Below are 13,558 nucleotides of genomic sequence, written 5' to 3'. Positions count from 1 at the left end.
TAAGAATGTGAATCACAATATTTCAATGGTCATCACATGGAGCATTTATAAATTGGCTAACCACACTGGCAACAAATGTAATGTCTGGTTCGGTCACTTTGAGGTAATTAAATTTGCTAACTAAACATCAATATCTACTAGAATCTTTCAATGGCTCCCCCTAAATTGGTCAACAATCAAGCAATCCAGGTCCCTCGAGTATATCAAGAGCATATTTTTGTTAAGTAATAGCCACACCACTCATGGATTAAGCAAGTTCAATCCCCAATAAATATTTTAGTGGCCCTAAATCTTTAGTTTGGAAGTGTAGAGACAAATGTTGTTTTAACCAAATATTTGTCATTCTTAACATTACCAGTGATGATGATGATGATGTCATCAACATAGACCAACATGTAGAGGCAAGTGGTTGGTGAAGATTACAAAGAGAAGACATAGTAATCAACTTCACATTTACTTATGCCATACTCTTGGAGCACAGTGCTAAACTTGCCAAACCAAGCACATGGATATTGTTTCAAACCATCAAGAGATCAAAGAAAAGACGAGGTGAGAATCACCATTAACATTGAATCCTGGTGGTTGCACCATGTACACCTCCTCCTGTAATTCACCATGTAGAAAGAGATTTTTTATGTCTAGTTGATGGAGCGGCCATTGATGAGTAACAACTAAGGCAAGAAAAAGGCGGACATATGCGATCTTGGCAACTAGAGAGAAGGTGTCTCCGTAGTCAAGGCCAAAGATTTGTGTGTATCCTTTCGCTACGAGACAAGCTTTTAGACGGCCAATCTTTCCATCAGGTCCAATTTTAACTATATAGACCCATCGACAACACACTGTAGTTTTTCATCAGGTATAGGAACCAAATCCTAAATATCATTTGAGTGTAAAGCATACATCACGTCGATCATAGCATGTCTCCATCCAGGGTGAGACATAGATTCACCTGTAGTTTTGGAAATAGACACAGAATCCAAGGAAACCACAAAAGCATAATATGATGTAGATAATCAATGATCCAATTGACAAACATAAATAGGATTAGGATTTCGAGATGATATGTTACCTTTACGTAGAGGAATAAGTAGTTTTTGTGTAGGATGCAAAGGCTGAGAATCCCTCCGAGTGGTGCAAGAGTCTTTAGAAAGTGGTGGTAGACGTGGCCTTTATTGATAAGTGTGGAGGGAAGGTGTGGGGATAGAGACAAGTGCGGGGATAAAGACAAGTGTCAGTGCAATAGGGAAATATAAGACCTCTAAAGAGAAAGATTGTGACTGAACATAATTATTGAGCTCTTCAAATGTAAAAGGAAAGAAAGGATGGGTCTCAAAGAAGCTAACATCGGTGGAGATAATGTATCGAGAAAGATATGGGGAATAGTATGAATGGCCTTTCTCCAGACGAGAGTAGCCGAGGAAAAGGTACTTGAGGGATTTTGCAGCAAATTTATCTTTACCTGGAGTAAGGGCATGAACAAAACATGTGCATCCAAAAATACATAGTGGTACATAATAAAGATGTTGTAGGGGGAACAAAATAAAATGTGGTACGTGGTTGTTGAGTATAGAGGAAGGCACGCGATTGATTAAGTAGCAAGGATCACATCTCCCAAAAAACGAAGAGGTACATTATTGTGAATATCATTGTATGAGCCATTTCAAATAAATGTCGATTCTTTCTCTCATCAACATCGTTTTAATGAGGAGAGTATAAGCACATGAGGTCTACTGGAGGATTCCCCATGAAGCTAAAAAATATTGAAAAGAGAGACAAATATTCACGAGCGTTATCACTTTGCAAAATTTTAATGTCACTACCAAATTGTGTGTTTATTTCTGAGCAAAAAGTTTGAAATATTGAGATAACATCTCATCGTTTTTTATTAAAAATATCCAAGTGCATCAAGAAAAGTCATTAATAAAAGTAACAAAATATTGATAACCCAAACATGAAATAACACGACTAGGACCACAAATATCATAATGAACTGAGACATAGCTCTTTCATTCACTCTGTCGGGAAAGAAATTGACACGACTTGCACTCTAAGGTAGACAATTTTGATAGATTTGGAATCATTAGATGCAACTTTTGAACGTTGATGAACAACATACAGAGACTTGACGATTGAACAAGAAATAGGCATTTTCGGTGCTGAAAGGTGATATAAATCTTGAGACTCATGCCTTACTCCAATCGTGATCTCAGTACTCTGGTCCTATACAAGAACGCAACCATTAGAAAATGTAACCGAGTAAGGTAAGGTACGAATGAGTTTAATGATGGAGTAATTTTCACGTTTTTCAACAACTCATAATAACTAAGGATATTTTAGTAAATAATATTAATTTTCCTATTAAAATCAACACATCTAATCATTTTTTTAAGAACCGCGCAAAATTCAAATAAAACATTTATTATGAGGCGGAGGGAATACTCGGCGGTGTATCCATATAAGTGAAAAGCTATTTGTTACCACACATATGATTAGTGGCATGTGAGTCAAGGATCCAAGGTCCACGCGAACAAAACTTTGTAACAAAGGCAATAAGACTTATCATTCTGAGCAGCAGAGACAATACATGATGTAATTTGCATTTGTGCCTTCAATTGGAGGTACTCATTATACTCATTGGTGGAAAGGGAGAGTTGTGTACTTGTGTCAGAGGCTTTAGTTTGAGCAACATTACATAATTAGCACTAGCTACCAAATATTCACAAGAAATCAGAGGGAGTGTGGTGAAATTGAAAGCGGAAGAATAGGAGGCAGCAGATCCGGTCCCAAACATGATAATCTACGTGCAATTAGAGAAGAAAAGTTGTTGAAAAACCACCAAAAATACCTGATGAAAACCTAAAAATTTGTTTAGTCCAAGAATCCTATCAATCACTCTAGAAAATCTAAAATCATAATTAATTATAACAATGTGTACTAAATGTAACAACACACACATTCACCCAAAAAAGAAATGTAGAAACACAAATTTTTTTAGCTCATGACAATTCATTCATTAACTCCGTGTTTAGAATACAATAAGACATACAAAAACGCAACAGACCAGAAAATTTGAAATTCTATTCAAAAACTTATCAGTCTCCAGCTCCTGCCTACTCAATCTAGAGCCATTATTTCGCAACGTCTGATAAGAATTCCTCGAACTTCCGAACACTCCGGAAAAAACCATCTCCCCAAACATCCCAACCACAGGATTGTGCTGAGATCCTGAGGTCACAGAAGCACCAAGATTGAGCATTTGCGAAGTAACATCATCCTCTTGTCGATAATATTGACCGCGATAAGGATTACGATAGGGAAGCAGCCGCTGCTGATGATCGCCTTGAGACGCGGTCCCCAAATTCAAAAGAGCCTGAGCACCTGAAGCAGATGGCCTAGGTGGTACAAAACCATCATTAAAACATGACGATTTCTCACTCGACGGAGCCTGCCCTCCGCGGCCATACAACGGTATCATCGTTGTATGCGATATGTTATCTTTGCACACAGGACATTGCGGATGTTCATCGACTCCAAGATAATCATCACTTTGAACATGAAGCCACTTGTAGATACAAGGCCAGCAGTATAGGTGGCCGCAAAGCGTGACTACGGGCTCGTTCGCGAAGTCTAGGCAGATGTTGCAGTCGAAACAACCGTTGGAATTTTCCGCTTCTGATACTGAAGTTGGAATGGTTTTCATGTCACCCGGAAAACATTGCTGAAATGCCATGAAATAAATCAAGCAATTGGTTCTCACCGGTGCTTCTTTATCCCTGAAACTGAAAGTATATAAATCAATTACAATTCCACATAAGATATATATCTTGACGTCAACACGACTATGACACATGTAGTTACATTTATACTATTTCTCAAATTATTACCGAATATTTACGTGTCTCTGTCTGTGTCTGTGTCGATGTATTGTAATATTTATTACAGTATATTACATGTATATGTACAACACCAACTAGTATAGAACAAATTTCTTTGACTCAAAAAACCAAGAAAGAGAAATTTCATAAAAAATGGTTTTTGATAAACACGCCTGAATATACTTTAATTAATATCCTAATCCAGAGTTCAAGAAAATTAAGTAAAACAATAAAGGAAGTAAAAACACTGAGATCTAATCTAAGCAATGAAAAGTAAATCAAACTTCAAAGTTTGCAAGACAAAAACAACAAGAATCTTAAACATAGTAACCTGAAGATGATGAGGATGAAGAAAGAAAGATAATGGGTTATGAAGTTGTTTGAGCATGGAATATGGAATCTAAGAGAAGAGAAACAAGACAAATAAGAAAGATGAAAAGAGAGACATACCAAGAAAAGTAGAAAACGGAAGAGGTTTGGCTTTATGAGAAATTTTTGTTGAGATAAAGCAACGACAAATGAATGAAGACAGAGAAGAGAGCAAGTGTATTCGGCTCTATATAGTGCTGGATGGATAGGCCTAGAAAATAATCATGTCTAAAATACTTAAATAAAATAGTAAAGAAAAAGAAAATAATATTTCAATTAAATATTTGTGTAAAATATTGAATTTTTTTTTATACTCTTTTCTTTTTATTTAAATAAAATTTAAAAGTTAATATTAACAAAAAAATTAATATTTACAAAGGATGTTTGTTGTGCAATTTAGATCACTTTTAACGCAAAAATACATATGATTTAAAGTTAAAATTATTTGCGATTCAGTGATAAATTTAAAAAATAGATTTGATTTGACTCAATTTTATACAATTTAATTTAAATTAATTTTTTAAATATAAATATTAATTTTTTGTTATATTAATATGGATAATATTAACTTGTCTCAAGAACACAAGTTAAGAAATAAATATAATAAAAATTAATTAGAAATTATGTATTGAATTCAATAGTAAATTATAAATAATAGTTTTAATGTTTTTTGAATATGAAATTTTTATTTATAAATTTTCTAACACATGTTCCAAGAATATAAATTACTAATATTATAAACATAATATAAAATAGGGTGATGCACTGACACTGTAAAAAAGTTTTACACTGTGTTTACCCAGAAAAATGGTAAACAAGCGCTAGTTTCCTTTTTAAAGGTTACTTTTGCGGAATCAACTAGAATACTCCAGGACTAATTGCTTTATTTTGTTATATTATGTGTATCTGGTTTGTATTAAATGCAACAGTAACTTTAAAATAAAAGTAAACACTGAAATTAAAGGCTTTAAAGTAAATCAAAGCAATAAAAAAACAGTAAATGTGCACTGAAAGATGAGATATAACGTAAAATGATTGCATTAATTAAACTGGTACGCATACGTACATTCCAAAGTTGCACTCATTACTCATTTTTGCACAGAGCTTTGAGTTTACTTGTGTTTATGTAGAAAATGCGGACCTCTAACTATTCCTATGGAACTTGCTTAAATAGTAAAAATAAAATAACTACTACTAACGGTCGACTGGTTATCAGTCAACACGTGTCTTCGACATGCAAGATCTTCAATTGTGAGACCTCCACTCGTCCTGTAAGAACTGCCAGAAAACTGCTTGAAACTGCCTCTTAACTTCTAATACCTCTCGACTTCCACTTCAGTTTCTGCAGCAAAATTCTTAAGTCTTCGCATACTTCTGATCGAACGCTGAAGCCTCTGATCATCTTTCTAGTCGAACAGCTTCGACTACTAAGCATTACTTAGTCGAACCACTTCGACCCAAATGGCAATGTAATTATTTAATTGAGGCCCAATTACCAATTTAGGACCTTTTTACCAAATTGAGGCCCAATTACCAATTTTGAGCCCCAGTTGCCCATTTGTTGGTAAGTCGAAAACCTAGGGTAACAAATTGCCCCCCAAGCGACTTCTTTCGACCGACTTTAGGAAAGAGAAAAGATGGCGTTTCAGTTCTTTCTTGGGTTTCGACTTTTGTTAATTCCCATTACGCCATGATTACATTTCATTTTCCCAGGCACTAATTATTACCTAAACACTAGGTTAGTGGGCTATAACTGCTCCCACTTTCTGAATCCAGTTTTCAAAGCGTTTCTTTGACATGACTTTTGATTTTACAACTTCTTTTTTTCACGATTTCTAGTGACGTCACCACCAGCTTATATATATGTACAGCTTCTTTCTCCTTTTTCTTTCTTTCTCCTCGTTCTACTTCTCTTCTCAAACGTTTCAGAAAGAACCATCTCTTTTCGTCTAACCTTTACCCATTTTCTTCTTCTTCTTTTATACACAACAATGGCAGCTACGACCACCAACACCACTGTGTACGATACGGGTGCGAACCATTTAGGGTTTATTATGTCTCGTGAGGAAGAAGAACAAGGCTTAGATTTCATTCCTCAACCCAACCTTACTGAGGCCAAAGCCATCATTTGGCAAAACCAAATGTTAATCCCTTTTCAAATTACTGATAAATTAATGGCTTTTTCAGGGCCATTACCAGACCACCGTTACCACCCAGAGCAAATCACTGGTTTCTTTCCTTGCTTCCAAACCACCATGCCTGTAGCTTTCGACAAACCACGTGTCCTCGATTTGAAGTTTATGGATCCTTCGCTTAGGATTTTCCGTTCGACTCCAGCTCCTGGCAACAAGGAATACTTGGCTTGGCTTAACAAAGTTCAAGCGAAAAAACAACAAAGATGGGAGGAATTGGGCATCTTCGACGTCATACAATTATCCCGGACTGGTCATAGAGTTTGTCCCCCCATGCTACTTGCTTCGATCTTCTTCTGGGAAGGTTCGACTAACACCTTCCACCTTCCTTGTGGAATGATGACTCCCACTCTCTTCGACGTGGCTGCCATCAAAGGGCTTTCGCCATTGGGTGAAATCTTCGACCCAACTCTTCCCACAGAAATGAATTTCAATTTCACCAACGCTACCATCACCAAGTATATGCAAGATCACTATGACAAGTCGACAGAAGAAGTTTCTGACGAAGAGCATGTTGCCTTCCTCACCTACTGGCTCTCATATTATCTGTTTTGTCCAGGATCAGTTCAGATTGCTAAAGCTTACATACCTTTGGCTATTCAGATTCATGAAGGTCGAAAGGTCTCTTCAGGTAAGCTGCTCCTAGCTTATCTCTATCATACCTTAGGTATAGCATCTTTAAGGATCAAACGCCTGCATGAGACTCCAAAACAACTCTCTCTGTCGGGACCCTATTGGCTCTTACAACACTGGTTGAATGCCACCTTCGAGTCACATATAGGTTATACTGTTTCCAGATCCATTTTAGAGGTCATGTATGACCGGAGGGTCGAAGGCATCAAGCTTGCCTTTCAAACTCCTCAAGATGAGTCTAACAAACCCAACCTCCTTAAATATGTGAGGTTGTTTTCTGAATGTAAAACATTTATTGCTTCCATGGCCCCTTTCTCCAACCGATGCTTTGGGCCAACTTGGTTCAAAGCTATTTTTCCTGGGAATACTCCTACTCTTCGAGCTCAATTAAATGCTATTTGGGCTGCCTTTCTAACCCCAACACTACTTTCTCATCGTATTGAGTCGACTGGTAAGTGCTATGGGTTTGTGGGTTATCAACCAAACTTGGTCTCTCGACAATTTGGTTTGAGCCAGATGCTGCCCAAGAGCTTATATTCCCATGATGGTGATATTTGTTACTCTGGTCGACCGTTCACAGCCCGTCAACACCTCGACTGCTTGAAGTTTCATAACAAACAATCCTTGGAACATCCCACCTTCACTTTCCAAAACTCCTATTAAATCCAAAGCCCATCCTCTAAAAGGCCAAGGTTTGACAATGGCATGCAATCCACTGGCTGGAACATGTTGAATGCCTGAAAAATGCCTGAAAATTTCTGGCACTCTTGGCATCCTCTTGCATATTCAATACAATCTTTTAACATTGTTGGCCAATATAAACCTTGTCTAAACAACAACCACTTCATCTTATGGCCTGATTGATGAGCTCCACAAACACCACTATGAACTTCTGACACAGCCAAATATGCTTCAGCTTCACTTAAGCATTTCAACAATACACCCTCGGCTATTTTCTTGTATAAATCATTTCCTAATATCACATAGTTTAGAGCTCTATATTTAATCTTTCGATCAGTTCCTCCGACTGGATTATTTAGGTATTGGACCAATGGGTTTCTCCAATCAGCATCAGTCATATTGTCGATGGCAAAAATTTCCAAGGCATACAAATCTTTACTTTCAACATTATCATCTACCCCCTCAAATTTTGACGTCGACAATTGACCTAACTGGTCTAATACTTCATGGGTTTCTTTATTCTTGATCTCGACCATATCTTCTAACTTATCTTTAGAAACTCTATACCCAGAAGCAATATGTGCCAATTCATTGGCAATGCAATTGTTAGATCTTGGTACATGCAAGATCTCAACATGTTCGAATTTTTCTAATAAGCGTATCACAATTGCATAATACATTATTAGATTTTCTTTGATGCATTTATACTCTTTTTTGATTTGTCGAATTATTAGCTCAGAATCACCTCGAATCTCAACTCGTTTTGCCCCTAAATCTATTAGGGCCTTCAAACCAGTTATCAAGGCTTCATATTCGACCTCATTGTTAGAGCATACTTCTTTCATTTTATAATGGAACTTTGTTGGAAGTCCTTTGGGAGAAATAATCAAGACTCCAATGCCTGATCCATTTTTGTGACTAGAACCGTCAAAAAACAGTTTCCAGTTAGTTCGTTCGACTTGATTTACAGACAATTCGACTAACCCATGGTCGACTATAAAATCAGCCACAACTTGTCCTTTCATAGCTTTTAAAGGGACATATGTCAAGGAAAATTCAGTTAGCGCTAAGGCCCACTTACCAATTCGACTATGCAAAATTGGTTTAGACAACATATGTTTAATAATATCAAAATGAGAAGACACATACACATCAACAGGCTTTATATATTGCTTAAGTTTGTTGCATGAGAAATACAAGCATAAGCATAATTTTTCAATATCATTATACCTAGTTTCAGCATCTACTAGGGTTCGACTTAGATAATATATGGCTCTTTCGACGCCATTATCATCTTCTTGGGCCAACATACTCCCAATTGTCGAGCCTGATGCAGCTATGTATAACTTCATACTTTTTGTCCTATTGGGGGGTAACAAAATAGGAGGCTTAGTTAAATAAGCTTTTATTTGGTCGAATGCCTGTTGATGTTCTTGTTCCCATTTGAATTGATCTTGGTTCTTGAGTTTCACAAGTGATGAAAATATCTTCGTTTTGCCACTTAGATTTGAGATGAATCTCCTCAAGAAATTAATCTTCCCCAACAATGACTGGAGTTGTTTCTTTGTTTCTGGCGCCTTTAGCTCCAAGATTGCTTTCGTCTTATTTTGGTTTATCTCAATGCCTTTCTTGTGAACCACGAAGCCTAGGAAATCCCCTGCATGTACACCAAAAGCACATTTTAAAGGGTTCATTTTGAGTCCATATTTCCTCATACGTTCAAAAGATTGTTGAAGATAGTCTAAGTGACCATTTTCAGAGTTAGATTTTATTACAATATCATCAATATAAACCTGCATAAACTTGTCAATAAAATCATGAAACATGGAATTCATGGCTCGTTGGTATGTAGCTCCAGCATTTTTTAAACCGAAAGGCATTACCACCCATTCATAAGTTCCTAAAGCACCTGGGCATCGAAACGCCGTCTTAGGTACATCTTCGTCAGCTATAAAAATTTGGTTATAACCTGAATATCCATCCAATAAACTGAGATATTCAAATCCGGCTGCAGAGTCGACTAACATTTCAGCAACTGGCATGGGATATTCATCTTTAGGAGTAGCCTTATTTAAATCTCTGAAATCTATGCATACACGAAGGCTACCATTTTTCTTTATGACAGGCACTATATTAGCTAACCATTCGACATACCTCGCAGTTCGAATAAACTTTCTTTTCAGCAATCTTTCAATTTCTATTTTGATTTTTTCCATAACCTCTGGCGCAAATCTTCTAGGAAGCTGCTTGATAGGTTTCTTCCCTGGGTTTAGTGGTAGTCGATGTTCCACCACATGTCGACTTAAACCAGGCATTTCATTGTAATCCCATGCAAAACAATCTTTGTATTCTTTCAAAAGTCGAATCAACTTGGTCTTTAGGTCACTTGTAAGCCTTGTACTTACATAAGTAGGCCTTTTAATGACTCCATCACCTAAGTCAATTTCCTCAAGAGGATCTTGAGCTTGCATCCTTTTTACCGATCCTGATGGATCCATTTCGAAACCTAAAGGTTCGTCATCGTATATCCCGTCAAGTCGTTCGACTTGGTGATCGACTTCTTGATCGTTTTCATTTTTTACTATCATGGCCTTAATCGTCATATTTTTCTCTAGTTCGGCTTCTAAAGCCGCTTTTTCTTTGTTATGGCCAAATAGGCCGTTATTCGAGCCAGGTATTCTGACTCAGTGGTCATCGTCTTTGATTGTTGTCCTCTGCTCTGGAGGACTTTCATGGTTCAATGGTTCATTAGGATCTTCTTTATTCCAAATGAAACCATAATTTGGGTCTAAGTTCAGATACTTAGACACACTTTCATCAGAAGGATATACATCTTCTGCTTTGTAGCAAGGAGCTACATTTGCCAAATGTTGGTCGAAGTGTCTGCGACCACTTTCAGTTTTGTAATAACTATGGTCGGCTTCAATATTCTCCACTATACCATCTGACCTCCAAATGGCCACACGCTGATGTAAGGTGGAAGGAACTGCCCCAATACCATGGATCCATTCTCGACCCAACAGCAATTTAAAATTTGCCTGCGATGCAATCACCATGAAGACGGTTGACCTGACAGACGAACCAACAGCTAGTTTTACTTGAATTACTCCAAGTATTCCACTTGTCTTGCCCTCATAATTTGACAGTACCATATTATGGGGTCTTAAGTCTTTATCAGACTTTCCCACTTTCTGAAGTGAAGAATAGGGCATTAAGTTTACAGCAGCCCCACCATCGACAAACACTTTGTTTATTGGAACACCATCCACTTTCGCCCTTATGAATAAAGGCTTCAAATGATACATCATTCCTCGACCTGGCCTCTCGAACACAGCCTTTTGCTCTTCTACCACCCCTTTTCTCATTACATAGTAACAGACAGGTGTTTCTTCCACATTCTCGTCAGGAAGAAAATCATCTTCGTTCTCAGATACCTCAGATACTCTGTCGAACTCTGCTGGAAGTACAGAGACAATTCCACAGTCGATTAGCAACTCATCTGACTCTATGTCAAAGTTGTCGTCGACCTCTTCGTCCGACAGTGGAGAATATTCAGGCTCTTTCCCCGTATTGAGAGCCGGAGCATCATCATCAACTAGTTCTTTGATGAGTTTCTTTCCTAGGATCATCCCAGCAGCTAATCTTTCATTTGCTATTTTAGCCTGTTCTTCAGTCAACTTCCTGTGAAAAGGTTTTGACTGATAGTGAGAAAATCCTGCCTGCACCATTTTCGAACCTTCTTGTCCATTCTTGTGGCTTCTTTGGTAACGTCTCCACTGCATTCGAGTCATGGGGTTCTTTCCTTTGTAGTTTGGAGATATGTAATCTTTTCTTTTAGATCCACTATCAGTCCAAGAACCTTCAGCATTGGTTCCATCGCCTTGAATCTGCCATTCTGGACGTTTACCTCTGAAGTTAATGGGTTTCACCCATTTGTCTTCAGGGACATCCGTCTTGGGACGGAAAGTCCTTGGTTTTTCAAACATCTTCCTGTATTCTCCAGCCCTTCGACCACTGTTTTCTCCTGTATACATGAATTGACGATTCTTGCCTCGACGAGGGTCGAACCTCACTTTGTTTGCAGCATCGACATTGAAAACAGCATCACACCTTGGGCATAATCCAACTTGGGAGTTGTTATTGTGGCATCTCTCAAGGAATTTCAAAAGACTTTCTTTTGGTTCAGGATAAACCAAGTTCAAAACTTTGCCATCAGTAGCGCCGTTTTGCTTTCTAACGAAACCATCAGTAGTCTCGACCATCATCACATCAGCAAGCTCAGTATAGTGAGCCTCTTTGACTTGCAAAGGATCAGTATCAACTTGCATTGATGACTTTGGCTTTTCTCCAAACTGTAACCTTCCTTCTTTCAAAGCTTTTTGCACTAAATCCCTGAAAAGGACACATTGAGAAGTTTTATGACCCAAGAAATTATGAAATTTACAAAATCCTCTTTTTTTCTTTTGTTCAAGAGGAGGATTTTTAAGTCCCGGGGGTACTATGATTTGCCCATCAGAAACCAACAAATCAAATATTTCATCACATTTTGTTATATCAAATGAATACGTTTTACTAGAAAAATTTTCATTCTTACTTTCAACCAGATTTTTATCTTTTGAATGTTTAAGCAATTTACAGATATATGGTGGCCCTGGCTTTAATTCAGTCACGTTGACCTCTCCCTCTTCGTATTCACTGTCGCTATTAGAGTCGAACTCACTTGTAGTAACATAAGCTATTTTTTCTTTCTTATGATATTTACTAGCTCTGGCTTTTTCAGCTTTTAGCCTTTCGACCTGGCGTACTCTATCTGCCAGTTGTGCCATATCTCTCAAATGTTGGGTGTCTAATTTCTTCCTTATGGAATAATCTAACCCACCTGCAGCCATTTCGACTAACTCATGTTCATGAATTTGTGTAAAACATCTAGCTTTTAGTAACCTAAAACGGTTTAGATAGTCATCGACTGGTTCTGTACCCTTTCGTCTAACTCCAGCTAATTCTTTCAAGCTGATTTTCGACTGTCCCATATAAAATTGTTCATGAAACAATCGTTCTAATTGGTTCCATGAGAACAAAGATTGGGGAGATAAGGTCGTGAACCAAGTAAATGCATTTTTCGTTAAACAACTTGGAAAATACTTCATCTTTAGATTTTCATTGTTTGCTATTTCTCCAGCCTCTGTCTGGAACCTAGCAATATGTTCGACCGTCGACTCGCCAGTCTCACCAGCAAATTTGGTGAATTTTGGGACTTTCCACCCCCTAGGCAATTTTGTTTGCCTTACATATTCTGACAACGGGGAAACGAAATTTGGTCTATGCAAACCTACATTTATTCCATTCTGAACTAAAATTTGTTCAACTACATTAGAGATATTATTGTGTCCAATATTGACATCTTGCTGGATGTTCCTAAGAACCTGGTCAGCATCTTGATGCCTTTGTACTATTCTAGGGATCTCTGGCTCAATTTGATCTCCTTGTCCTATAGGTTCGACCCCTCTCACATTCGACCCTTGAGTAGTCGAAAGGTTTGGTTGTGGGGGCGCTCCAAAGAAATTTGCAATTTTGGCCATTTGTCCCGCCAATATTTCATAACTTTGATTCGTGTTATTTATCATGGGAGTAAAAACAGTTCCCATTTGTTGAGTAAGGGCATTCACCATTTCATGATTACTTTCGTCCATTTGTTGTCGAATTGACAACATTGACGTAGTACTTAAAGATGGCAAAACCTGGTGATTATATCCTATGCCTATAGGTCGACCCCCTGGGTTTGATGTGCTTGTAGCCATAATGTTGTCA

The 13,558-nt window shown here is 37.7% G+C and overlaps 1 protein-coding gene across 4 annotated transcripts; it reads right to left on the bottom strand.

Moving 5' to 3' along the window:
- Positions 1–1,980: 1,980 nt before the first annotated feature.
- On the bottom strand, positions 1,981–4,436 carry LOC131623641 (E3 ubiquitin-protein ligase RMA3-like). 4 transcript variants are annotated; one of them, XM_058894647.1, is made up of 2 exons: positions 4,326–4,436; positions 1,981–3,779 (listed from the first exon to the last, which is right to left on the bottom strand). In XM_058894647.1, the coding sequence occupies exon 2, from the start codon at positions 3,728–3,730 to the stop codon at positions 3,026–3,028; it is 705 nt and encodes a 234-aa protein (XP_058750630.1). In that variant the 5' UTR covers positions 3,731–3,779; positions 4,326–4,436; the 3' UTR covers positions 1,981–3,025. The 4 variants fall into 4 exon arrangements, with proteins under 4 accessions (XP_058750630.1, XP_058750652.1, XP_058750637.1 ...); XM_058894669.1 differs by having other exon boundaries at positions 1,981–3,773; positions 4,326–4,409; XM_058894654.1 differs by having other exon boundaries at positions 4,207–4,337.
- Between the last annotated feature and the right edge of the window lie 9,122 nt (positions 4,437–13,558).

This window comes from Vicia villosa, linkage group LG1 (assembly GCF_029867415.1).
Source record: "Vicia villosa cultivar HV-30 ecotype Madison, WI linkage group LG1, Vvil1.0, whole genome shotgun sequence".
Taxonomy (NCBI): Eukaryota; Viridiplantae; Streptophyta; class Magnoliopsida; order Fabales; family Fabaceae; genus Vicia; species Vicia villosa.
This window is presented reverse-complemented; position numbering and strand designations above follow the sequence as displayed.

Coding starts and splice junctions, on each gene's coding strand:
- LOC131623641 (XM_058894647.1), bottom strand. CDS start 3,730: ATGGCATTTCAGCAATGTTTTCCGGGTGACATGAAAACCATTCCAACT.